Source organism: Betta splendens, chromosome 15 (assembly GCF_900634795.4).
Source record: "Betta splendens chromosome 15, fBetSpl5.4, whole genome shotgun sequence".
In the NCBI taxonomy this organism is placed as follows: Eukaryota; Metazoa; Chordata; class Actinopteri; order Anabantiformes; family Osphronemidae; genus Betta; species Betta splendens.
Genome location: NC_040895.2, coordinates 15,310,172 through 15,335,556, shown reverse-complemented (window position 1 = coordinate 15,335,556; position 25,385 = coordinate 15,310,172). Strand labels below are relative to the sequence as shown.

Sequence of the window (25,385 nt, the reverse complement as noted above, 5' to 3'; positions counted from 1 at the left end):
GCAGCGTTCGCTGTGTGTTTTGGGATCCTGAGAAACAACATTCGCTGCTGTGGCACCGCGGTGAACAGGCGATGGGTGAGTAGAAGCCGAGTCTGGGACCGTCTCAGCTCCACACATGCTGCGGTGGACGCCAGCAGCCTGACCGGAGGCCGACGCCGCGCAGTCGCTGCTCGCAGCCGCAGCCGCAGACGCAGACGCAGACATGGAGAGGTTTTATTCAATGCAGAACGTCCAGACGGAAAACGAGACCAAGGTTAAAGAGTCCTTCAAGTTCGTGTCGGAGGGGAAGAAAAATCCTTGGCGCGATGGCAACGAGGGGCGATCGGAGCTCTCCTGCTCCCTGAGCGTCAGCAGCGTGTCCTACACAGTCAGGTAAAAGACACAGACATGGAGCTGAAAGAAAGCAATCAAGTGGTTTACATGTAATACATTCTCTGTTCTGTGTGCAAAGTAAAGATCTTTGTTGTATTGTTAAGACTTGACTGGAAGTAAACCGTGTTAATAGAAACACTGTGCTCTGCAGTGAACGCGTGGGTCCATGGTGGGATTTACCCTCCTACAGGAAGAGATGGAGTCGCCAGATCCTCAACGGCGTCTCCTTCCACGTGGACAGTGGGGAGATCATGGGCATTCTGGGAAACTCAGGTCTGCGAGCGTGATTAGAAAACTGCTCTTATTCATGAGGCAACAACGTGAACGAGCGTCACCAGCGTGTGCTTCTGAACTCAGGCTCGGGGAAAACCACACTGCTGGACGCGATCGCGGGGAGGATCGGGAGGCAGGGGAGGCTTCTGGGTGAGGTCTACATTAATGGCAGGAAGCTGAAGAGGGAGGAGTACCAGGACTGTTTCTCCTACGTCCTGCAGGTAAGACTCCAAAACACCGAGAGGTGCAGTCGACGCCTTCACAGGTGTGTTCTAGATTCGTCAAAGAACAAAACAAAGGAACGTCTTTGGCCTGATCTTACACCAGGTTGACCTTTGACCTCATATAAGGCCCCATATGAGTTCATGCATTTGTAAGTTGTCTGTGGCGCTACTCCCTAAAGCAGGGAACACAACCCGTTTTGCATAACCTGTTGAAAGGAAGCCCCGGCCTCTGGATGAAATTAACTTAAGACCCTCGATAGCCTCCTCATATATTTAATCTCTCAATGAGAGGTGCTCAAGTGTATCCAAAGTCTGAATTAAAAACACTGGCTTAAAACTGGCCTTGCTTCCTTTCAAATCATCTCCATCCTCTCGCTGATAGCACCCCCTCTGCTCTCTAAGCCTCGTCATTAACTTCCCCCGCTAAGCTGTAGATGAGGAGGTGATATGAGCCGCCGATATTAAAGTCATTCAGATGAGAGACTGAGGCGAAGTGGGATTGAGGAGGCGCTGCGTGTTAATTGAGGCAGGCAGCAGGATCGAGCAGTGTGTGTGTGTGTGTGTGTGTGTGTGTGTGTGTGTGTGTGTGTGTGTGTGTGTGTGTGTGTACATGCCTCTGAGGCGTATATATATATATATAGAGCTGGACAAAAGTAAATGGAAACCTAAAACAAAAATTAAAAGTCTACTTTTAGGATTCTACCTATTTTTGAGAAATGCATCATCATTAAATATAGAATCTGAAATGGTTTCGTCCTTCTCTCTGCCAGAGTGATAACCTGTTGAGTTACCTGACAGTGGAGGAGACTCTGACCTACACGGCCCAGCTAGCCCTGAGGAAACACTCGGCTAAAGCCATCAAGAAAAAGGTGACTTCTAGGAGCCTCCTCAGCTCTGTCCACGCTGATCTTTGTTTGCTCCTTGATGTCCTAATTTATTTCATTTACTTTTATTTAATGACTGATGACGTATTTCTAAACTCATCTGTGCTCATACAAAGCAGCAATCACTGGAATATGAGCAGCTGTTGACAGCTGGACTGTGAAAGTCCTGCAGCAGACGGCGTCTCTGGCTTCAACATAGCTGTGACTCTCTCCTGACCTTTGACCTGTGGTTCCCGCAGGTGTCGGCGGTGATGGCTGAGCTGAGTCTGAGTCATGTGGCGCACAGCGTTATAGGAGGTCGCGTCTTCCCAGGGATCTCAGGGGGTGAGAGGAGACGAGTGTCCATCGCCAGTCAGCTGCTTCAGGACCCGAGTGGGTGAAGCTGCGTTTGCCTGAACACAAATACACAACCTGTAACTAAAAAAACTGAAAGGGTGCCAATGCTGAGAGTACTATTACGAAATATCAATAAAAACATTTCATACACACTAACAGCAATAAGACCAAAGGGTTAGTGAGTGCAGTGGGAAGAAGAAAGTTCACCTACTTCCCCAAAGAGTTGAAGAAGTCCACGGTGAGAAACAAGGGCCAAGAAACGGACGCACACAGAGATGAGACGAGTAATGAAAGGGTGTGTTATCACACCAGGAAGGGAATGAGCAGAGACTCACCTCTGTGTGTGTGTGTGTGTGTGTGTGTGTGTGTGTGTGTGTGTGTGTGTGTGTGTGTGTGTGTGTGTGTGTGTGTGTGTGTGTGTGTGTGTGTGTGTGTGTGTGTGTGCACCTGTCCTCATCCCAGGTGCAGGTTATCGGCTGTACAGTTCTCCAGGGAGGACGAAGGGTCTCAGTCCTCATTCAGGATTAGAGAGGCCACACACACACACACACACACACACACACAGTAATGAGGAGTTCCCATTCGCTGCCTCTCCAATCAACCAGGAAATGAATTAATCTCGCAATTAAAGCATCTGCTAATTCCACTCTGCTTTCATCACACAGGCAGGCAATCTTTTAATTGTCCTAATTAGAGTAATTAACTTAAAAAAGAGCACACTTATCTTCACAAGTTGACTCGGCCCCACCGAGAGTCCTGCGTGTGCCGCTAGCCAGAAAGTACATTTAAAAGTTTAAACTCAAAGGAGCAGTAAAGTTACTGTCCTGCCTTTCACTTGGTCTCACTGTTTGACTGATGACGCCTTTGGGGTGATGCCGTTGCAGGAGTGATCCTATTGGACGAGCCCACCACCGGCCTGGACAGCATGACGGCCAATCAGATCGTGGTGCTGCTGGCGGAGCTGGCGCGGAGGAACCGTATCGTCATAGTAACCATCCACCAGCCGCGCTCGGAGCTCTTCAGGGTGGGTTTCACAAAGTTGGTCCCAACTCATCCTGATCATTGCACACGTCTGGTCACTGTGGACAGTTCAACAAAGATACGGAGGATTCTAACATCTGTCAGGTTCCATTAAATGAACAAATCACCTAGACAAGCAATGATCCTAAAGTCACAGGTTTTGCCTCTGAATGGGCTGACGAAGCTTCGTTTACTTGTGGCTCCTCCAGGTGTTCAGCAGAATCGCTATAATGAGCCGTGGAGAGCTGGTGTTTTGTGGGCAGCCACAGGAGATGGTGGACTTCTTCAGCCAATGTGGATACGAGTGTCCAGAGTACTGCAACCCCTTCGACATCTACGGTACTGACCCGCTTAGCGTTCATAGCCAGACTGTTGTCCTACTGTAGGAAGAGGCAAGTCATGACACCATGAAGTGTCTGTGTCACACAGTGGACTTCACCTCCGTGGACACTCGCAGCAGCGACAGGGAGGCAGCCACGTTCAGCCGCATGCACGAGATCACGTCCTCCTACCAGCGCTCGGCCATTTTCCAGAGGATGCTGGAGCAGGCGGAGCAGAGCCTGCAGCGGGCCGACAAGCCGCCCATCCCCTTCAAGAGCAAAGAGTCCCCCAGCGGCGCCGCCAAGCTGGAGGTTCTGCTCAGGTCAGTGCCGACGGAGGCCCGGCCACCGTCACCACCGTTGTGCTCACGTCCGCGCGTGCTGTGTGCAGGCGCACGGTGAGGAACCTGTCCAGAGACAGGATGGGGGTTCTGATGCGGCTGTCCCAGAACCTGATCTACGGGCTCTTCGTGGTCTTTTTCGTCACGCGTTTGAACAACGACGTCAACAAAGGCGCGGTGCAGGACCGGATCGGCATCATCTACCAGATGGTGGGGGCCTCTCCCTACACCGGCATGCTGAACGCCGTGGCCCTCTGTGAGTTCCACCCTGACACACATAGCGGCTTCACCAAGCGTTTGCTGCTGCTTCTGAGGTCCAAATCACCCAAAGACCAACGTGAGGCGGACACGATGACTAGAGGGGCTTTCTGCGTGTTTGGACTATCGTCGGAATAAAAGCGATGTATTATCTTTTCGAGGCAGACTGTTGGAAACGTCTTTATCTGCGTGAGCTCCCTTATCTCTGGCTCAGTGGGTGAAAGAGTTCTGCAGTCGGCAATATTTTTATTCCCTTCAGCAAAATGTGTAAAGTCGAGCTTGAATTTCACTTAGTGAAAGTGCTGAAGGGTTTTATGAGCAATCCTTTGGCTCAGAGTGAAAGATTAAGTGTGTGCTGTAACAATAGCGTTATGTGAATCCCAACTAATGAATATATATACAGAATAATTTTCTTGGAGCGGGTGATTTCAACAACACATTTTGCCTTTTCTCTCCAGTTTACTTCAGTCGTTACGCATTGAATGTGTATTATTAGACTCCACGCAAGGGTGAATGACCTCTGCTGAGCTCAGTGAACCCAGGTAGCCTTTAACCTACATACCTACAGCACCTACGCCTTATTACTGCATCGTATGATGCACGGCGCTCTAGCTTCAGTCGAGGACCTTTGCACACATGGTATATTTAAAGGGTGATAGGAATTGTTGCATACTGATGTATGGGTTTATTATTGCTTCACAGTTTTCCTCTGTTATCAGCAGAGTGTACAATCTCAGCTTCATAGCTTTCGCTGCCACAGATACTAAAGATTAGAGACGAGATAAAACACTGAGTCACACTAGAATTAAGAGATTAAAAGTCCTTCACAGGCCCCAAACAGCCTGAGGTAGAACCAGTGGATATCAGGTTGACCTTGAATCTTACAAACAACTGATACCGGCTGTCAAGAAACACGTTTAATGAGTCGTCTGGATAATCTGCAGCGTAGAGTCACGTTAGTTTCACCCAGCTGGATCAGTATGGACTCAGGAAGCTGCATCTAATAGTAGTTATAATAGTTAATAACAGTTTTAAATGATCAACCCTAAAATCAATAATGAAGCAAGAGAGGAGAATTCAACATGCACACATTTAGAGTATTCACTGCAGGTATTTATTGATTTGTTCCAGTGTCACTGGGTTTGTTTTTTATGACACAGTCCCAGCGCTGCGAGCCATCAGCGATCAGGAGAGTCAGGATGGTCTGTACAGCAAATGGCAGATGTTCCTAGCCTACATCTTCCACATTCTGCCCTTCAGCATCGTCAGCGTCTTCATCTTCTCATCCTTTCTGTACTGGTCGGTAACAAGTGTGAGTGATGTTGGTATGTTTGCGCTCTCACTGACTGAATAGTTCTCTTCTCCTGTTCCCTCTCAGGACTGTGGGGATGCATCCCGACAGCCTGCGCTTCCTGTGCTTCAGTGCCGTGGTCCTGGTGCCACACATTATAGGTGTGCTCATGCAGACGTATTGATTGAGTGCTTTGTCCTCCCGTGTAGTACTTTATACTGGTGTCTTTTTCCACCCTCAGGTGAGTTGCTCACTGTGGTGCTGTTAGGTGTGGTCCAAGATCCCAACATGGTCAACACTGGAGTGGCTCTGCTGAACATAGCGGGGATCCTGGTGGGATCCGGCTTCCTAAGGTGACACCAACATGCTTTTTTATTATCATGAGGACAAGTTAAGCAACCCATCGACTCATGAAGGTCATGTGGCCACTCACTGCTAACTGCTGTACGTCCTCTTCCTGACTACAGAAGCACTCAGCAGATGCCAGTGGTCTTCCAGTGGCTCAGCTACCTGACCTTCCAGAAGTACAGCTGTGAGCTGCTCATAGTCACAGAGTTCTACGGACTTGACTTCACATGCAGTGAGTTGTTAATATTTAAACATTTAAAATGCAGACCAGTGTTTCTGTTCCTCATCAGCGCTTTAACCACTGTTGTATGTAGAGAAGGAACAAAGATTCTTAGCAACCACTGATTTGGTTTTATCTGTTTCACACTATCATGCTGCTGATGTTGGGCGTTCGAGCACAGGTTCAGTGTTCAAGGTCACTTGACAGCAGAGACTGAAGTACACTCACCTGGGAAACTGTCGGGAAAACCTAGTTGTGTTGTGTTTTTGCAGACGTTTCCAGACCTTTGCCTGGAGCCTGCATGGTCACTCATGGCAATCAGATCATTGATGAGGGCTATCCTGGGGCTCCATCTCGATACGCACTGGACTTCCTTCTACTTTATGCCTTTCTCCCTGCCCTCCTGCTGCTGGGCATGATCACCTTCAAGATCCGAGACAAACTTGTGCATCACTAGAACCACAGACACATATTTGTGGGAAAACCTCTGTGTAAACAGAAAGAGCTCGGTTCAGGTGTCTAAATTTTCTAATTTTAAAATTTCTTTAAATTAAAGAAGTATGATGTTGTTAAATAGGTTGAGTTATACTTCAGTACTAATATTAAAATGTATTATAAATAAACCTGCTGTTTTATCCTTAAGCTGAGATGAACAGATTCAACAAACGTTTCTGTACACTTTCTAAATGGAACAATATTTGCACTAATTTCAAATGACTGTTTTTTGTAAACATATACAACAACTACATGTAAGTTGAAGCTCAAGTTATAATCTTTTTTTAATTAAGAACCACAGTGGCCATGTTCTAAGCATTAACATGATGCTTCTGTCTTTTTTCTATTAACGATGTGAACTCGTAAGTAGGAAATGACGTCTACTGTCATAATATAAATGTTTTTATTTTAATAAAAAAAAACATTTTATCATCGCTACACAAGTTGCATAAATACAACAGAAGTTAATAAGTAACAGAAGATATATGATGTACAGTATGTACAAAGTGTGTGGTGTGGTAGACCAAAGACAAGGATTATTATGTCAAGTCTCCAGCTTCAGTCCTTTCCATGATTTGGCTGCATTTCTCTTGTACTGCTCCAACTCCTAGACAACAAAACAATTATTTAGTTTGTCAGGCATCGTTTTCATAATATTAGACATTATTAAGACTCAGTCCCTCCAGGAATGTTTTACACATATTTTTTCTCTCAACATGAATCTTCATTCTATTTTTGGTTATGTTATGTGTCACCTGATAGGAGACCAGGCCGAGTTGGATCAGGTGATAGTCAACCAGCTATAGCAGATTGTAAAATTGTAAGATTGTTGACAATCCAACAGGTTACTGAAGTCTATGTTCCAGGCTGAAAGGAAGACTACTTATCTGTGGCTTTATGATCACATCATATATTACAGCCTGATAACAAGACCAGGACAGACCCGCTACTGCACATAGGCTACAGAAGGACATGGGGTTATTCTGAAACATTGGCCTCGTTTGAGACAATAGTGCAGCAGAGTGAACATTAACATCAATTTCAAATAATGCTATAGCAGAATTATTTGTTTTATAGTATTAACAGGTTACCTGGTCTTTCTGGGCTCTCATGGCATCAATCTGAGGCTCACAGTACTGTGGGTCTTTGGCTGGATCTTTAAGTTCCCTTTGTTCACTGGTACTCTGCACAAAATTACATCTGTTATAAAGCACGTTCAAAAACACAAAGAATTGGCCATAAACTGTCTTCAATTAATAAATACTTCAATACACACACAACTAATGTTTGGCTATAATATCAATTTTAAAACACAGTTCTCTACCTCTTGTGGAAAGACACGTTCGTAGACTTTTCTCCAGAGGTCCTTCGGGTTTTTGGCATGCAGAGAACTTATGTCCACATCAACAAGAGGAGGAGAGCCTAAAGTAACAGTAGCAATCCATAACTATAACACACCAGGCATTAAATTATCACATTATCAAATGTGGAGCTATAAGGTTGTCTACAATCAGACGTATGCTCACCAATCTGGTTGAAGGAGTCAGAGCCAGCTGGAATGATGAGAGGCTTATTGGACTCACAAGAAACTGCTTTTCTGAAACCAAAGCATTGAAAATCATTACTGGAGGAAAATATGAATCTGATCTCACAAAATATCATTTGCTCAATATGTAATCAACTGGAAAAATATATAATAAACATTTTCTCACAGGTCTATACTAGATGAAGGTAAAAAATGTAAAAACAGCTGAAAAATCTATTAAGTTTTCTGATAATAGAGATATGAATTCAGTTTGTTGTGGATCATGTTTTAAAATATAATGTTTAAATGCTGTCCTCACCCTCTGTCCAGGCCAAAGGCAAAGTGGGAGAAGAAACCCTTGGCTTTGGACATTAGGCTCTCTGACTTGATGCTAGTGAACTGAAAAGAACAATTACCAAGTATGTTTTAATGACTATCTTAAACTGTAAAACAAATTAAGTTGTTAAAACATTTTGAAAACACTACCCAAGGTTTTATGAAAGCATTTCATGAGTAAGAAAGTACTTACTATTAGAGAGGCTGCATAGTAGTGGGCAATAAAACGCATCGTTTTACTGACCACTTTCTTCATCTCAGAGTCAAATTCCTGCAGCACAGACACTGTGTCACTGCTCTAACTATGATGGTACCAAAGGCTTTACTGTGAATTTAGATTTTGTACATTGCTCAGTAGAAGCAATACCTGGAAGAGGTCATACTTGCTGCCAATGATGAGCAGAGGAACAGGAAATGGGCAAATGAGCTCTCTGTCCTGTTGACAAATCAGAAGCTCAGTCAGAACCGGAACAAAAATAAATTACTTTTGATGTACAAAAAGGATTTATGCATCTAATTTCTAATAACTAAACTAGATTTGGAGCAACTATACAATGTATTGCTCCTAAACTGGGCATAATATGAGGTCCTTGAAATAGCAAGCGTAATGAGCTGAAGTCTCACAGGGAAGTCTTTAGGTAAGACGCGTGCAGTGGGATGGACAGGTTTCGGGTGTTTGGCTCCTACTTGTTGCGCCTCAGAGAAAACTTTCTCTAACTGAGCCTGTGTTGCCTGCAGCAGCCTCTCCATGGTTCCCCACAGCGCATTGGGTTTGGAAAGATCCAGAATGAGGATGACAGAGAGAGACCTAGGAAAACACCGGAGCTTGTTGAGACCCAGAATGAGTGACTGATCACAAATCTCATGCATGAGTGTAGACGACCCACCTGACGCTGACAGGAGTGATGGGGATCTGGACCAAGTCTGACAAGGAGGTCCCTCCTCCCAGCTCCCATAGATGGGCTATGTCTTTGGGCTAAAGCAGGAAGCAGCAACCCACAGGACACCAGTTGGTTCAGGTTTCACACCACGTACACGTGTAAACATATACTAACGCTTCTGTTAGTCTTACTGTGCTGTGTCCTCGGGCTCGTCTGCCAAAGGTGTACTCCAGCGCCAGTGTTGGTTTCGATGGTTCATCTCTAGGTGGATAAAAAACATGCTTTGTTTTAAGCATTACTTTTAACAAATGACATCAGCGTCTAAACGCTGTGGGAAGAGGAAGCAGCTCGCGCTCACCGCTCGAGGCATCTCAGGAGAATGGACGTTTTCCCCTGAAAGGGACAAATGGCGGTTACTGTTAGCAGCTGTGGGTGTGCGGTGCTTCTAGCGGAAGGCACGAGCGCCGAGATTACGCGTTTACCCCAGACTTGCTGCCCATTAGGAACACGCTCCTCTCGTTCACCGCTTCCCCCCCGTCCTCCTCTCCCCCTCCGCTCTCCCGACTCTGGACCTCCGCCGCAGCCAGCTCCCATAGCGTGTCTGAGCTGGAACAAGACAAAAGCGACGCTGCTCGAAAATATATTTTACCAATTCTATTATATTATTTGAGAGGCTGCACTGTGAGCTTGCAAACTGACACTCACCTTACTTTAGGCATTGAACTTTATGTTTAACAAAGATGACAAGCTAGGCAGATAACAACAAACTCAGGAACGACAATACGCGTTACCAGAGCAACGGCGCACTTTGATGACGTAGAATTTAGCAATCGTTGGCATTGTAGGAAATGTAGTATATTTGTTGACAAAGGTCAAACATTATATTTACACGTGTTTTGTTTACATTCTTCTCGTGTTTGGTGCTAAAGGAAAATAACCAAATAACTGTAATATACAAATAAATAATACACATTTTCAACCAGTGCATAATCAATTTGTTGAAGTCAGCAGCAAAAATATTATGTTTCAGTGAAATCACGAGTTACTGAAAAAGCAGGCAGACAACTTCCAAATTAATGACACCTTTAAATTGTATTTGACAAAACAGTGTACATGACACATGGCATCCGGCATATATGACAGAACAGCTGAGCTCTTTGGTGAAACAGGCAACTCTTCATGTAGCAGCGATTCCTGTTTCACGTGTTTTTTGTGTGCATGAAATGTGGCGAAAAAATGTTGTTCTAGTGCTTTTGCATGATTAAATGACTGGTATTGTCTTTCATTTGATGGGTGAGGGTATCATATGATTCGTCATGACTTTTTCCTGGGCTGATCACAGTAGGGTACATTTTCTAGTAGTAGGCTCTCTCTGGGGCGAAGCACTGTGGTACATACAATGAGAGAAAAGTATTGCAAGTCATTAGTAAAAAAACACTGTGAAACACTAGACCTGTTGTATTTTACTTTACAATGTGTGTTGCTTAAATACAACATTGTTGAAAAAAGAAAGTTTAAAAATCATACAGAGTGTATTGTCTCCTTTGTGTTCCACTTGTAGCACAGTCTCCCGAAGAACAGCTTCCACATCTGAGCCCATTTTAATCATCTGTAAATAATCAATAATAATATAGTCACAAAAACTGTCTGATAAAGTAACAAGTGAGTCTGTGCTGTGTAACTGCTGTGTAACTCTGCAATCATAAGTCAATAACTTGTGTTGTGTAATAACAAGATTTACAATGCACATTATTTTAGTATAATCTTGACACGTTTAAAAGGTAAAATAAGCAAACCATACAAAATAAGAAAGTCTGAATACTTCTGTTAATTTGATTAGGTAATAAAAGGAATGCACAGTTTACCTGCTTAATGTTTTCCTCTGAGGTTTCTTTTATGTTTTTACGAAACTCTTCATTGATCTTTAATCGTGCAGCTTGGGAAAGAAAACAATATAAGACAACAAAAACATACATCTAATGCAGTACAATGTTGCTTCCATGTTAAGAGTCTAAGCAAATTAGTTGCACGTCCTACCTGTCAGTGCTCTGTTATCCTCTTTGAATACTGCCATCCTTGTTCTGTGCAGTGTTTTAAACACGCGCAAGACCTGAATATGATGGGGGCAAGTTATTATCACAATTATACAACACTATTGCAATATGTTTTGCGTAAGTATTTGTCACAAGACAGCAAGTTCAATAATTTCAAGGAATCGATGCACCACTGTTTAACGACCTTTTAAAAGAAAATTGCCATTAAATTAACATTTACGAATAATAAATGTAACCCCCAAACTACCACATTCAAAATAAACAACAAAGACAAAAAGCTACACATGTCCTGAGAGCAGATTACAGGATTTTTTTCCAAATAACATCATTTTCTAGTATCCACCTTCAAACGTGTCTCCATGTTGACTTCTTTTGTTCACTTCCGGTGAGGAGAACGTTCTTGTGTCCAATCAGTGCAGACTGTAACAATGACGCCTCCCTGTAGCCAATGAGCGTCTAGCACCGTTGCACATAGCCAAAAGCGGCGTTCAGGGGCGGTTGGTCTGCGCCAAGATGGCGGAAGAAACTGCAAAAGCGCAGGTTGCCCAGCCAGGCGGTGACACTATATTTGGAAAAATCGTACGCAAAGAGATTCCTGCAAACTTTCTGTATGAGGATGATTTGGTATGCAATAAATATTTACAATTATAACCGCATTTAGTTGCTATACGCCACTGTTTGAAGCAGCGTGGCTTGTAGTTGCCTTTAAGCTAGCTAATGTTAGCTCTGCACTAGCTTTGCAGAGTACATTACTTATTACTGATATTGAGGTACAGATGTCTGTTTGTCTCTAATGTGTAACATTATTCAAAGTCACATGACTATACAGTAACTGTGCTGCAGTGGTGCGTCACAGATTACTGCAGTGAAGAAGCTGCAGCAGAAAGGCCAATCAATCGTTTAAGTTCTATTCTGCATGTTGTAATTCGTTGGTCACATTACTTTTGTTTCCACTTGGCTCATCATCAACATGATTCAAGGTTCATTTGACTATTGACTTGACGTGCTTGTTCCATTGCAGATTTTACCAGTCGTAAGCATTACGGCAGTAGCAGTACATTATTAGTTACAATCTTAACACCATAAAATTGGAACATTTCAGTTTTTGCGTTCACATTTACCGTAAGAGGAAAAAGTAAACATTTGTCTTTTTGTCTGTGGACTGTTCTTTTGACTCTTACAAGCTTTTTTGTCAAAAAGAGATTTTAATCATGGCCTTTTTTAGTAAATCTACACTCTTCCATTATTGTAGTAATAATGTAATAATATATATAGATCATATAGCAGTGTAAATGTACTCATTACCCAAATTAATTGTTATTGTTGTTTGTATTTCAGTGTGTAGCCTTTCCTGATATTTCTCCTCAAGCTCCAACTCACATCCTTGTTGTCCCGAAAAAGCCTATTGTTCAGCTGTCAAAAGCCGAGGATAATGATGCTGCAGTAAGTTTGATCATTTCATACTAATTACTCATTTTAATATTAAATCAATTTTCTTTCCACTGGTTAGTCTCATACCGACCACTAGATGGAGCCCTTTACAACTTTTTTTTTTACAACTGTATTACTGGACAGTTCATCGGTCGTAGTATACAGTACCTTCATCTATGCATGCATACATACATTTATTGTTACATTTATAAATTTTCTCTGTTTTCTAGTTGCTGGGCCACTTGTTGATTGTTGCAAAGAAGTGTGCTCAACAGGCAGGCCTGTCAAAAGGCTACAGGATTATCATCAATGATGGACCAGATGGAGGCCAGTCCGTTTACCACATCCACATCCATGTCCTAGGTGGTCGGACGCTGGGATGGCCACCTGGCTAATGTCCACATCTAAACACACCCCTGTGCAATTGGTGTCCACGTCTGTCGTCTGACAACCTTAACACTTCGTCAAGTAAAATAAGAGTCAAACAAAATCTGGAAATTCATCAATGATAATAAAATGCACTTCACAACAACAGACTGGTGTTTATTTTTATTTAAAACTACACTGTGAAAACATTAATTCAAACTGAAAATGTGTTTAATTATCAGTACTGTAGATAGTCATCTGTTATGTTTGTATACTGTTAATGACAGACATCATTTTTTTCTGAACAGCTGCATACATAAATACGTCGGAAATCATTCACATTTTTAGGTGAGACATAATTCAGGGTCTAGAGTAGAGATGTGTACTTATATATATATATATATATATATATATATAAATCTGAGCTTTAGCCTGGCATATCTGTGTGTTTGAAAAGTCAAAGTAAAGCCAGACAGAACTGGATGGCTCTGTTTTATTAACAGTAAGAAACAATGCAGACAGTTGAACAAATAAAATACATGAAATGTCCACAAAATATTAAACAAATAAATAAAATGGCGTTTTCTTTACAAAAATAACAGGGAAAGATCACTGATAAGAGGACACATGGAATCCTAAAAATAAACATGTACCTAACATTCACAGTCCCCAAAATGTTTTTTTTCCTGATAAAAAGGGGGAAGTAAAACAATGAACACAATTAGAAGCTTCATTTGTACAGAGTAGCAGAGGCAGTGATTTCATTCTTAGACAAAAGGTGACAATTGATGAAGTCGTCACTGTCTTGACTACTGTATAAAAACAAAAACACCACAGTCTGATGTGCAAAATAAGAGAAATTATTTAGACAGCTACATTACTTTTTACTTAATGCCCTTCTATATTCAAAATGGGCACTTGGAGGCATTAAACAACTTTGTACAGTAGAGAGAGAAGAAAAAGATGCATTCTGGTACCTAAACTCACTATTGCAAAAAGTGTCTAAGTACTAACACACTGCCTTAAAGTCATCTGACTCTAGAACACAGACTACAAGCTGAAGAGAGTTAGAAAATGGGTATTTCCCTTAAGGTACAAAGGAAAGCAGCAAAATCTATGAGAAAGAGGTTAATTATATAGGTAGGCTGGCTGCTATTTTACCGTGTCAGTCTGCTGGAACTTCCCTCAGTGGAAATTGAATTAAGCACCTTCTGTATATACATTGATATGAAGCTGTAAGTACTAGTAAAATGTCCAATACTTGATATTTCCTACTCACTGGTGAAGGTCACAATTTAAACTGCAAAAGGCCTTCTTGTAATCTGCCCAGGACTTTTTGGCATCACATTAATTGAATCCAATTCATGCAGATATTATTTAAATATAAAATATTGTAATTTAAGTTTAAAAAGAAGCCACATTATGTGTGATGTGGGAACAAAAATAGCAAATTATACTGTAGGACACTTTAGCAAAAAGATAAGCGCCTAATCCTCACAGGCCATGTCACATGGGCCAAAATTATATAGCAGCAATGATTATTGTTTCTGCACAAATAATATGATTTCTGCATCTTTGATCTGTTGACATTCAGAGAAAAAGATAAACTGCTTAAGAATGAAGCAGAGCACCATGAAAACTATACAAAACGGCTATATCAGCTTTTGGACAGCAGGCAAAGTTCAAGCTGAATAGAACTTTGAATTTGAACTTTGGTAGGTGAATAATATGAAAATTTCCAATGCTGTTAAACTTCCATTTAGCTTTAACAGTTGACACAGATAAGAACTTGCAGAAAAAAAGCTCCATCCTGTACATGCTACAAAAGTCAGTCCCCTCCCTGTAAGACGTTTTCCAACTTTTAGGAGAGAGGAGAAGGGAAAGAGTAAAACATTATGGGTATAAAAAGGCTGAGCACAGAAATGGGGAGGCACTGCACAAGGTTCAGTGGACAGACAGGTATGAAATCAGATGTCTAAAACTGCATTTCTCCTTAATTTGTATTTTCGCGACCGTAGTTTGTCAGGATAGTTACTTAAGGCTGCTAAATATTCTTTGCACCAAGCAACAACTAATAAATTATTGCAGTGTTTCATCATAATGTAAATAAAAATCTCTGCTGTGAGTGTTGTTCTACAATGCATTCTGTATATGTCTTGTAAATTGTATAGTGTCTTTCTGTATATTATTTGAAGGGGCAGGTGGGTTCAATCTGCTACTATCAAGGATGTGTTTTAAGGCATGTCCGTACTGTAGGTCGGGTCCAGACACATGGAGAAGGCATAAGGAGAAGACTGGAGACAGAGCTGTCCACTGAGACAGCAGCCAGGTTGCATTTAGTCCGTTAGGAAATCATATTGTCCAGTAAGCATTAAAAGAAGAATTTAAAAATCTCATAATCCAGATCATTCATGGGTCAGTTTGTGTTTCATCCAAGATGCACCATTATTGGTTAAGCCTTTGGAGTTCAAAGGTCAGCTGAAAACACTTTATTTCCAACCATATGTAGTAAAAGCTTTTGCTAAATGGTATTTATATTAACTCCATATTCTTGGACTGTTATAATCAGCAGAATGGCAACTGTACTGTTTCAGTTTTAAGAAGCTGATGTCTACTTTTGTGCAATGGCCTCCTCTCCGCTTGGCCGCAGGCGGCTGAAGGGTAGACCTCCGACTCCAGCTAACCCGATGCTGGCATGTCGTACTGTCTCCTCTGTGCTGGCAGAGGAAGCTTGAAGCCTGGAGCTGGCTACTCCAGGACCAGGAAGGATCTCCGGCAGCAGTTCTTTGGCTGGGGGCACAGACACTGGGCTGGTGGCAGAGGGTGAACTTGGTTTGGTGCTCTGAGGCTTGGTGGGAGTGGTGGGGCTGCTCAGTCCAAGGCTGGCCAGGGCGTCCAGAGTCCCATCTGGATCTACCATGACATTTATCACTGAGGAAGAAGCAGGACCATCAAATGATGTTAAAGACACAGCAAAAGTGGTCAATATCACAAAAATGTGAATGAATTTATTTCTCTAGTTCACATTTGACGTTGGGAAGAGTGTGTTTTCTACTTTACCTTGAAGCTGTTTCTCAACTCGCTTCAGTTCAAGTAGAATCGATGAAATCTCCTGTAAATTACACAAAACTATTAGCTTCCAGAATTGTTGTTCCGTCAATGACTGTTCAGAAACAATTCTGTACCTTGTTGGAGGTTTTCAAAAGTGGTATGTCACTCTCTGATCGCAGTTTGTGCTCTATTTCATCCCAGTTTCTTTCCTTATCCTTGAACAAAATCCTGAAAATGACACAAGACAGGACGTGATCATTTAATCCAGCTACAGGTGCAACAAGTTATTTTATCACAAAGTGAACCTACCTGATTTTTCCTGCTGTTTTGTCAATAGAGTGCCTGATCTTCGTGGACAGCTGAGAAACTGAATGGAGCAGCAGGCTGTCCAGCACCGCCTAAACACACAGGGAGGTGAATATGTGTGATGCATTTGACGTGAAGGAGACTCACATGCTTTTTTGTCAAAGCCTCTGTGACTGCACATTTTTGATACCACTCTCTCACCTCCTCTCGGTTCCAGGTGCGTCTTCTCAAAGCGCGAGGCTCCAGACTGTCGGGAGCACGAGGCCGCAGCTCCACAGGCTTACCGTTGATTTCTGGTGCTTTGCTGGTTGAAATCACAGGTGGGATTTTCCTGAAGTTGAGGCTCTCATCAAACACCCGATCAACCAACTGGTGAGGGAGAGATGTGAAAGGACACATTTACTTGCATTTCAAATTATTCTTTTAAGTTTTTAATTCAGCAAAACTTTCAAATAAATGAAAATGTGAATGAAAGTGTCAAGTGTAAGCAGCACAAAAGCTTTAGTTGTTCAGCCATAAAAAGTCAGATGAGCAAAGGCAGAATTAAAGTGACATAGATTGAAGTGTAATGAACATAAGATGAATATGAATATAATAATTTATCAGCACAAAAGCAGGTGATGAATGCATGTGACACACAGTGTTAGAAGAAGGAAAAAGGCACCTTTCTCATGCTCTCCTGTATGTCCGGCTGCGTGGGAGGTGCAGGGCCTACCTCTTCCCGGGTGTCAATGGCCGATCCTGGTGTGGTGGCAGCGGTGCTGACGGTAGTGCTGGGTGCCGTACCAGAGGAGCTGACCGAGTCGATCTCACCAGCCACGTCGTGGATCTCACGGGCCAAGATGGCCAAGTCCTTAGCCAGGTCCTGGCTGATCCTGCGCACACAGGGGAATAACCTGTTAACCATCAGACAGGGTTCTTTAGGACTCAGGGTAGACATGAACACATGCAAACTAGATAATACCACTACAACTGCAACCACATCTACAGTACTAACAAATTTCTACTAAATTTCATTGAAAGATCAATGTTTACATCAGTGAGGATGAATACCTGGCTATTTCCTCGCTGTGTGCCGTCCAGTCCCTGATGTACTCCTCCTGCTCCTTCATGCGATGTTTGATCCCCGCTCCACCTGAACCTGTCACTATGGCCGTGCCTGGACCGGTGGTGCTGCCGAGCCTGGAGCTGCGGTGCGGTAGGAGGTGATGAGGCCGTGCGTTGGAGCGTCCTCCGTGCTTTGGGGAGTTACGGTTGGAGCCAAACTCTTCCTCTGAGGTGGAGCCGTACTCTGGCGGCAGACGTCTCCACCTGCTGCTGCTGGACACTGTAATGGAAAAGGAAAAGGGAGTTCAGTCTATTACTCGACTTCAGTCCATTCCAACATTTGTTATTCATGAAGTTAATAAAGGAGCTTGTGAACATGAAAGGCTCTGTTATGGAGGCGGTCGCCGGCCAGTCATGCTTTGATGTCTTTTGTGACTCTAAAGGTTTCACAAAGGCAACTTCGGTTTAATTTTGCACTTTACTTAGATTACAATGAAAAACGGGGAGAAGCCTCAGTTAAAAATAACTAAAGTTTGCTATGATGGTTAACGGCGAGCTGAGAGATGTAAACCAACAGCACAAAAACAACCTTCTCTCAGGCAGCGAGAAAAGCATCCAACAATCCACACAAAGCGTCACGAGGCACGGTGCCACACCAGCATTAATGTAGCTGCAGCAGGATGAGACAACACTGTGCTGTACCAGTCTCGCTGTCTTGAATAGAAACCTCCACAAGGCGGCGCTGCTACTGCAAAACCATTTGCTTTTAGGTTTTTCAGTTGACAGTTGAGACTAGTTGTGAGCATTTAGATCTTCATCACGTCATGATGAATATAATCAGACACTGTAACATATGCCTTTGAATTTTACCTATCCTCAATGGCATTTAATCAGACAACACTAAACATTTTATCTTTAAAAAATTCTGAAAACAAAAATAGAAAAGTCTTTCTCATCCATTGTATATAAATAACCTTTTAGTCCTATGTACTTTGAGAACAAAAAAATAACACAAATATCCTGCTTTTCTATTTGTGGTGAGCGCAGTGGCGGTTTCTATTCCTGTGACCCAGGTCTGACACACAAATGCACACACACACACGCATACACACACACACACACACATACACACACACAAAGCTCTAGGAGGACTCTACAGTTTTGGTACAGTACCCATCAGCTCTTCCTGTGCGTCACCGCCCTCAGGTTCAGGCAGAGAGCTCTCTGGACGATGAAAACCAACGCACAAGTGTGTCACAACACCATGGAAATGTTAACAGACAAATGACTGACACAGAGGAACAGGGAAACCTACAACAGTCACCAGGATAAAGCTGTCAGGCATGCAGATGCTCACCTGTGGGTGAACAGTATCCATATGTTGTGGTCTTAGCCTTAGTTTCGTTCAGTTTAGAAACGCTGTTGGCCCTCATCCTGGGAGTCAGCCTGTTTTCTGTGGGCGTTGATGAGCGCAACCCCAGACGCAGAGCAGTCTCAGCTGACAGGCGCTGGGAGGAGGTGGAGCTCCGAGTCACCGTACACTCTGAGTCACTACGAGCTGATATGGAGCCCAGACGGTTCCTGCGCGGCTGAGCCAGCAAGTCCAGCCGTGACAGCCCCTTACGCCCAGACGGGGGCTTAGAGGTGGAGCTGGTGGTGGACACCTCAGAGGCCACAGACACCCTGTCTGCATCAGCCAGATCTGTATCAGACGTATCCCCCAGTCGGGCCCGACGGAGAAGCGACGCTCTCGTGGGCCGCGGCTGGGGTAGTGCCGCTTGCTTGTTCAGGGAGGATGCGGTGGCTGCCTGAAGGTTGCGACTGGGTTTGGACGTACCACTGGTGGAGGCTTTAGCAGACCTGCTCTCAGGTTTGGAATGAAGGACATCATCTGGGCGTCCATGTGTTGAGTGGCCCAAAGGTCCAGAGTAGGTCTCCTGGTCTGAGGAGAGGATGTCAGAGATGGGGAATGAAGAAGTGTGGTCATCATCAGTGAGGTCCAGCGATGGCTGACGTGCTCTGGAAGAGGACGGCTGCACAGAGCGGCGTGCGTCCGTGCGGTTCGTCGTCTCCACGGGTTTGGTTTTGGCCTTTCTCTCCAAGCGTTCACGGGCAGTGGGGTTGGTGACGCTGGCCTTCGAAGCTGTGCTCATGTTGCTCTTCTCCCGGTGCATGCTGCTGAGGGAGCGGCGTTTCTGCACACCACCCGCTGCTGCTTTTCTGTCTGCCTCTCCTGCTGCATGGCTAGCGGTGCTGGCTGTGTCCACGTCTGATTCAGGTGAAATAGAACCGGTCCGAAGTGGAAAGCCAGAACCTGAAGCCTGAATAGTTTTGCCAGTTTTACTACTTTTCTGGTCCAATTTGTTTTCATCTCTCAGTTTGGCCTCCAGGAAGGCCATGACAGCTTCCGTGTCCTTCAGGAGGGTAGCAGTATCCATGCTGCCCACGGAGTCGCTGCGTTCACGCCCATTGCTCCCTCTGTTGATGCGAGGAATGAGTTCTGCAGGGACATTAGCACTGGGCTTCTCAATAGTGAAGCTGCCCTGACGCACTAGAGGCTTCCCAGACTTTTCTCCCTCTCCCGGTCCTCCTTTCCTCTCCTCAGACCTCTTCCGTCGCTCAGAGCTGACAGAGCTTTGGAGAGGGGTCTTGGATGGGGAGGAGGTGGAGCTTTGCTTCTGCTTACTAGTCATATCACCGTCATCCATTGGAGACGGGCACTCTCCGTCTCCCTTGTTCTCCTTTTCCTGGGGTTCGGTGTCCTGTTTTTCTCCAATCTCAGACCTCAGAGCTTTGGATTTAGCCCGAGGGTCATCTACAGGAAGCTGGGGGAGGGTCCTGCGCTTACGGTCAGTCAGACTGGGGTAGGATTCACCTCTGCTGAGGGATGTACCAGACTCAAAGGCATCAGCTCCTGAAAAACAAAGAACAAACTTAGCCACAACTGGAATTCAAGATTAGATTTTCTAATTTATTACAGGGAAACGTATTTAAGAACTTGGAATTCAACATGTAATTTGGGACCGTTAATTCTCTGAAAGACAGGCGACTATGTACTTCTCTCTTTATGTAGGAACGCAGCTGTCTCTGCTCCTGATCCTTCTGGATCTGTCCTAGTGTGATTGGCAGCTAAAGACGCCCACTCTGAGACCCAGCTCGAGTCAACGGGATGAGTCTGGGTGGACACAAAACAAGAGACAAAGAAAGAGGCGTGAGAAAAGAGCAGTTTAAGCATCAAGGCAGCACCTGCACATCTGAACTATGAATAATGGAATAATAGAATGCAACCAAATACAGCGAAATGCATTACAAACATGCATTTTAATTCCATCTCAAATAACAGTGGGGACGTCTACATATAACTGCCATGAAGGCCTGATAGAGAGCGATCACTGCTCATACAAACTGTCTCCTCCTACTTATCAAAATGCCCGGGGGGCAGAGCATGCCCGTCCTCATCGTGGCATGATCTAGGTCAGTCTCTGGGAAGCCTGGAGTAGTAGCTAGTTTAAGTCATGGCATTGGCTGTGACTCACATTATCAAATACAGCCACTATTCTTCTTCTCTGGCTACTCTACTTCTTACATACTCAGTTCACATGCTTCACTGACGGAGCCACAGGTTTTACAACCCAAATATAATATGAAATAAGAGCTCATTGTTGGCCTGCAGGTGAGCATATTATCTGAAGGAACATTAAACATGGGACAACCAAACAAAGGCTCTGAGGCAAAGCAGACCTCTTTTCCTGTCTCTGCTGTTTCCTTTGCTTTACTGACTCCTTTCAGGTCTGACAAAGCAGAGTCCTGGTTCTGCTGTACGCCAAACACCTACAAGTGAAAAAGGATAGAAAACTTCATGCAACTTTATTCTGATGATGTCATGATGATATACATAATGTTATTCTTTAATCTTGAATCTTCAACATGCAGAAGAAAGATCAGACTTGACAGTTGATACCATGGTAACACACACACACACACACACACACACACACACACACACACACACACACACACACACACACACACACACACACACACACACACACACACACACACACACACACACTGTGAGCTGTGTGCCAATTAGTGTGTCAGCTAATTACAGGAATTAGCATAACAAACACTTCCAGTTTTGAATGTATTACACCCTAGAAATGCACCCCACTAATTGTACCATTGCTCCTCCTAGAATAACACTTGTTTAGTGAGGCCTCGAGGCATATGTGCCACTGTAAGATGTCATTTAGTAAAGTTTAAATGATGCCTCCGTAATGAACTTTATTGGTAAAGTTCCTAAAAATAGGTATGCTCAGTTCCAACGTCTCAATCTGGTGGGTGGCAATTAAAAAGTCTGTAAACGTCTGTTTTGTATCTGTATCACACCTACTGTATTATTTAAAGTAATGTTCTCCCTTTGCTTTCTACCGTTAAACCCTGTTTTTCCCCTTTCACACATGTTTTCTGCAACCATGACAGAGTGCTGTGCCACAGGACAGCGTTGGCCGTGCGAAACTAATGATGGTTTTTCAGCCTCCCTGGAGTATTTCTCAAAAACAGCATAGTGCTTGATGCAGCAAGACCCTCCAGGCTATTAAAGAAGCATTAGGTCTACCAATGGGTCAGGGAGGACAGAGTGGTGGTCAACCAAGACCACAGAATGATGATACAGCAGCGACAATACAAACCACTCGCAAATATAGAAAGCAAAGGACAAAGTATTGTAATGGCTGAGGTTGGAACTCCCACTGTACCTTGTCTATCATGCGCCTGGCTTCCTCTTCCTCTGGGTTCTTGTTGTCCAGTTCAATAGTGTAGGTCCCCTTATCACTGTGGTCGTCCTCTGCCTCTCCTCCTGCTGTCCCCAGACCTCTCCCCGTGGCGGAGGCGTCCTCGCTGGGGCTGGTGGGGCTACCTGTCGCCAGCCCAGTACTAATGGAGCTCCGACCGATACTTGGGTCCTCAGATCTCTGCTTAAGAAGCACGCGGGCGGCTGTGGGGGCACCTGCAGCCACTGTGGCTGGAATGGGAGCAGGAACCTTCCCTGGTGGGAATAAATATAAAGCACACATCAGGACCTACCACTCTTATAAATTAACAGTGACATTTTAACGTCCGTGGGTGTGTGTGTCTGCACTTGTAATTTTATTACCTGGCTCTGAGGCTATAGTAGCAGAAGTGGAAATGCTGAACACTTTGGGATGAGAGGGAGGCTGAGGGCACAGTCCCTCCCCGCCAGCACCCCCCCCTAGTAGTGGTGCGGTCTGGGAAAATGAATAGGAGCGGCGCTTTCGAGGGTTTTCCTCGTCATAGAACTCGATCATGAAGGCCGTGCGGGTACCTGTGGCTCTGGTCCCACTCACTGTCACATTCCCAACTCCTGTTCCTGCCGCTCCTCCTGCTTCCACGTGGCTCTGTGCCGCTTTTAGACGCTCCTCGAGTGCGTTACGGCGGTTGGCAAAGCGCAGGCCCAGGCCATTCTCAGAGTCACTCTGGGTGCCGTCCTCATGCTTACTGCCTATAAGGAAATAAAAAGACAGACACGACATACTGTAAGTAACTACTATTAGAATCCAACGGCAAATAACGTAGTGTAGTAGTTAGATTGACAGAGCTACTGGCATCAGGCTCTGACACTAACTCTAAACCAACTATTAACCTTCAGCCTGAATATAATAACTGTCATGTCATACCATGAACTACCAACTCTACTGATTAACATCACTGCTGCTTCTACACTTTGATTAGTCCGAGTAACATCAGCATGTTCTCTCTGCGGAGCGTAATTGCAGACACTGTGCCACACTATTCCAGACATGCCACCCACATGGTTACTGCCCGTGCCTACTTCACCATCAGTGGAAGGGAGCTGAGAGGGGGAGGGGAGGAGGAGAACACGAGGGGCAGGCAGAGTGGGAGGCTGAGTGCGTGTGTGGAGAGGGGGAGAAAGGGCTTCAGGGTTGGAGGCGCAGGCGGGGGACTGTGCAGAGAAGGAGGCTGCGGCATGCAGGAAAAGAGGAGGGTGGACCAGAGAGGAGACGGACGGGAACCGGAGAGAAAGAAAACGCTGAACAGAGAGATTCTACACTGGATTTGACACACATAATGAGCCAACAGCTAGTTAATCAACATATCTGACGCTTCCTGTGACTTTTGCTGTGAATAAGCATTAGAAAGCATTCCCACTAAACAGAGAAACATCTTCAGAAGGAAAGGTACTACAGTATATGACTATAAAGTCATATTCCACATATTTATTATATCACTCATGAGTTATGAAAACAGTTTACACACAAAACACAACAAGAAAGAAAAGCAGCAGCACTGTACAGTAGTTTGAGCAGAACAACAGATAACAGACAGAGAAGGCAGCGCTTTCATGCCGTGTCCCAGACAAAGAAGCCGTTGGCAGGGCCGGGGAGGAACAGAGATGTCAGTCAGAGCCCAGCGATCTGCCCTGCTTGCCCCGCTATGACTCACGGTGGAGCTGCCTCTGCCGCCGCTGCAGGCTGCACAAACACGACTGCACATCCAACACAAGGATGCGCTTACAGCACGCAGAGCTGCCGAAACGACCTCAAACATTCATAAAACAAGGACTCGTTATGAGTACAATCAATTACAATCTGGTTACAATCACTGACATTTCTGACAGGTAAAATAGACACACATGAACTCAGAGGAGGCAGACCGCAGCAAAGACATGCCTCCACATCACTTAGTGCAAGAGGAGATAGACTCACCTCACATATAAAGCTTTGGCTCAGTTTCCTTGTCAAACCTCCTTCTCTCACTGCCTGGCACCTCTATGACACACCCAAAGCACATCTCGCATGCCTCTTCTAACACATGCTGCACCGCTTGTCTGCATATTAGTGCCGGGGAAACGCATGCATGAGAGCAGCACATGCATGCGTCCCACATGCTCCTGCAGACTTCACACAAGCACACAAACCCGTTCACTGCTGATGTTGGTAAAAGCATGTTATAGTCACTCCTTCCCTTCCATCATTTGCATCACTGTTACTATAACAACTACCTACCAAAAACTCCGCTCTGCTCCTGCGCCGCCTCCCTTTCCACTTTCACTGCAGTCCGGGCAGCAAGCCGCGCTCTGTCTCACTCTCTCTCTCTCTTATTGCTTTTCTTTGTCCAATCACCTTTGCTTTTATCGCTGCACTCAGCATTAGGGTGAGATTTTCCCCTTTGCATCTGCTGTTTCCCACCTCACACGTCCACATGCTGCACAGCAGACCTACACAGTTTTCTATGCAGATGTCCACATGCCCTCCAACCATCCTTCATGTATGAATCAACCACGGCTTTACTGGGCTACAGTGTCTGTCAGTTAGCGACATTCATTCCCATTAGGTGACGTGCATGTTGTACTAACTCCATTTAATGAATTAGCTGCCTCACTGATTTACATTTTCATCCGCTCCTGCCTAGTCCCTCCCTGATCCATGTCAACGACATCACAGATAAAATAAGCCTAGATTGAAGTACCTAATGACCGGGCACGTAGTCTGCCACAGAATAGCTTCAAACTCTCTTTACGGATACATGTACCATAGAATCATACATAGTCTTTTCTGGTGCAGTCTGGTCCATTCTCCTTTAGCAGCAGTAGCCGACTCAGCAGAAGGAACAAAGACATGTAGCAACAAACACACAGAGATGCACAATAAAGCCACATATACACACAAGACAGAGGAGTATAGAGACAGACCATGTACTACCTCGTGTGTGAATGTTAAAAAATGTAATTCAATGAAGTGCTGTATTATACAACGAATGCTAATCCCTGTCACTGGCTGTCAGAGCGGCAGCGCAGTAGATATGGGTGTAAATGTTCCTGCCTGCTAGCTTCTAATCCCCTGGCGTGGTTGTCATCATTAACAATCCCTGCTCCAACAAACAATATACCCAGCATAGACAAACACCCCACAGCTGACACAGCATGGCAGTACTGAGGTGTGACATTGGCAGTGTGATTACAAGTT

General features: G+C 44.5%; 5 protein-coding genes across 8 annotated transcripts in view; 2 read left to right on the top strand and 3 right to left on the bottom strand.

Moving 5' to 3' along the window:
* Nucleotides 1-36: 36 nt before the first annotated feature.
* On the top strand, nucleotides 37-6,616 carry abcg5 (ATP-binding cassette, sub-family G (WHITE), member 5). The gene is made up of 14 exons (XM_029127431.3): nucleotides 37-372; nucleotides 524-645; nucleotides 730-866; nucleotides 1,640-1,738; nucleotides 1,993-2,125; nucleotides 2,974-3,113; nucleotides 3,319-3,448; nucleotides 3,539-3,752; nucleotides 3,821-4,026; nucleotides 5,189-5,327; nucleotides 5,407-5,480; nucleotides 5,561-5,672; nucleotides 5,787-5,899; nucleotides 6,160-6,616. The coding sequence occupies exons 1-14, from the start codon at nucleotides 203-205 to the stop codon at nucleotides 6,342-6,344; spliced, it is 1,974 nt and encodes a 657-aa protein (XP_028983264.1). The 5' UTR covers nucleotides 37-202; the 3' UTR covers nucleotides 6,345-6,616.
* Nucleotides 6,617-6,768: 152 nt separating this feature from the next.
* dync2li1 (dynein, cytoplasmic 2, light intermediate chain 1) lies at nucleotides 6,769-9,961 on the bottom strand. 3 transcript variants are annotated; one of them, XM_029127435.3, is made up of 13 exons: nucleotides 9,830-9,960; nucleotides 9,607-9,730; nucleotides 9,483-9,517; nucleotides 9,316-9,385; nucleotides 9,131-9,219; nucleotides 8,868-9,051; nucleotides 8,611-8,679; nucleotides 8,437-8,514; nucleotides 8,227-8,306; nucleotides 7,909-7,979; nucleotides 7,707-7,804; nucleotides 7,474-7,566; nucleotides 6,769-6,989 (listed from the first exon to the last, which is right to left on the bottom strand). In XM_029127435.3, exons 1-13 carry the CDS (start codon nucleotides 9,841-9,843, stop codon nucleotides 6,927-6,929), a joined length of 1,068 nt encoding a protein of 355 aa, XP_028983268.1. In that variant the 5' UTR covers nucleotides 9,844-9,960; the 3' UTR covers nucleotides 6,769-6,926. The 3 variants fall into 3 exon arrangements, with proteins under 3 accessions (XP_028983268.1, XP_028983267.1, XP_028983266.1); XM_029127434.3 differs by having other exon boundaries at nucleotides 9,483-9,730; nucleotides 9,830-9,961; XM_029127433.3 differs by having other exon boundaries at nucleotides 9,483-9,752; nucleotides 9,830-9,914.
* A 135-nt stretch (nucleotides 9,962-10,096) lies between these two features.
* On the bottom strand, nucleotides 10,097-11,643 carry lyrm7 (LYR motif containing 7). Its single transcript, XM_029127437.2, has 5 exons — nucleotides 11,522-11,643; nucleotides 11,162-11,234; nucleotides 10,990-11,060; nucleotides 10,652-10,733; nucleotides 10,097-10,509 (listed from the first exon to the last, which is right to left on the bottom strand). Exons 1-5 carry the CDS (start codon nucleotides 11,537-11,539, stop codon nucleotides 10,439-10,441), a joined length of 315 nt encoding a protein of 104 aa, XP_028983270.1. The 5' UTR covers nucleotides 11,540-11,643; the 3' UTR covers nucleotides 10,097-10,438.
* hint1 (histidine triad nucleotide binding protein 1) lies at nucleotides 11,642-13,143 on the top strand. The gene is made up of 3 exons (XM_029127436.3): nucleotides 11,642-11,802; nucleotides 12,517-12,621; nucleotides 12,840-13,143. Exons 1-3 carry the CDS (start codon nucleotides 11,692-11,694, stop codon nucleotides 13,002-13,004), a joined length of 381 nt encoding a protein of 126 aa, XP_028983269.1. The 5' UTR covers nucleotides 11,642-11,691; the 3' UTR covers nucleotides 13,005-13,143.
* Nucleotides 13,144-13,454: 311 nt separating this feature from the next.
* The window catches only part of cep170aa (centrosomal protein 170Aa), a 27,218-nt gene continuing 15,287 nt past the window's right edge, over nucleotides 13,455-25,385 (bottom strand). For both annotated transcript variants that reach the window (XM_029127416.3, XM_029127423.3), the window contains 13 exons: nucleotides 22,535-22,900; nucleotides 22,137-22,426; nucleotides 21,121-21,210; nucleotides 20,437-20,554; nucleotides 18,737-20,293; nucleotides 18,553-18,603; nucleotides 17,386-17,659; nucleotides 16,997-17,228; nucleotides 16,534-16,701; nucleotides 16,336-16,424; nucleotides 16,161-16,254; nucleotides 16,036-16,087; nucleotides 13,455-15,906 (listed from right to left, as the gene is read on the bottom strand). In XM_029127416.3, the coding sequence (XP_028983249.1) occupies nucleotides 15,587-15,906; nucleotides 16,036-16,087; nucleotides 16,161-16,254; nucleotides 16,336-16,424; nucleotides 16,534-16,701; nucleotides 16,997-17,228; nucleotides 17,386-17,659; nucleotides 18,553-18,603; nucleotides 18,737-20,293; nucleotides 20,437-20,554; nucleotides 21,121-21,210; nucleotides 22,137-22,426; nucleotides 22,535-22,900 (3,701 nt within the window). In that variant the 3' untranslated portion in view covers nucleotides 13,455-15,586. The remainder of the gene's footprint in view (nucleotides 15,907-16,035; nucleotides 16,088-16,160; nucleotides 16,255-16,335; nucleotides 16,425-16,533; nucleotides 16,702-16,996; nucleotides 17,229-17,385; nucleotides 17,660-18,552; nucleotides 18,604-18,736; nucleotides 20,294-20,436; nucleotides 20,555-21,120; nucleotides 21,211-22,136; nucleotides 22,427-22,534; nucleotides 22,901-25,385) is intronic.

What these genes read in the sequence shown, in the direction of transcription:
- hint1 (XM_029127436.3), top strand. Translation starts at nt 11,692, where the DNA reads ATGGCGGAAGAAACTGCAAAAGCGCAGGTTGCCCAGCCAGGCGGTGAC. An exon ending in TTCTGTATGAGGATGATTTG is followed by an intron (nt 11,803 to 12,516) that starts GTATGCAATAAA and finishes TTTGTATTTCAG; the next exon opens with TGTGTAGCCTTTCCTGATAT. An exon ending in CCGAGGATAATGATGCTGCA is followed by an intron (nt 12,622 to 12,839) that starts GTAAGTTTGATC and finishes TCTGTTTTCTAG; the next exon opens with TTGCTGGGCCACTTGTTGAT.
- lyrm7 (XM_029127437.2), bottom strand. An exon ending in GGATAACAGAGCACTGACAG is followed by an intron (nt 11,061 to 11,161) that starts GTAGGACGTGCA and finishes TTCTTTCCCAAG; the next exon opens with CTGCACGATTAAAGATCAAT. An exon ending in CAGAGGAAAACATTAAGCAG is followed by an intron (nt 10,734 to 10,989) that starts GTAAACTGTGCA and finishes GATTATTTACAG; the next exon opens with ATGATTAAAATGGGCTCAGA.
- dync2li1 (XM_029127433.3), bottom strand. An exon ending in CTCCTGAGATGCCTCGAGCG is followed by an intron (nt 9,386 to 9,482) that starts GTGAGCGCGAGC and finishes TTATCCACCTAG; the next exon opens with AGATGAACCATCGAAACCAA. An exon ending in GCCTTTGGCCTGGACAGAGG is followed by an intron (nt 7,980 to 8,226) that starts GTGAGGACAGCA and finishes CTTTGGTTTCAG; the next exon opens with AAAAGCAGTTTCTTGTGAGT.
- abcg5 (XM_029127431.3), top strand. Translation starts at nt 203, where the DNA reads ATGGAGAGGTTTTATTCAATGCAGAACGTCCAGACGGAAAACGAGACC. An exon ending in CAACCCCTTCGACATCTACG is followed by an intron (nt 3,449 to 3,538) that starts GTACTGACCCGC and finishes TGTGTCACACAG; the next exon opens with TGGACTTCACCTCCGTGGAC. An exon ending in CGGACTTGACTTCACATGCA is followed by an intron (nt 5,900 to 6,159) that starts GTGAGTTGTTAA and finishes GTGTTTTTGCAG; the next exon opens with ACGTTTCCAGACCTTTGCCT.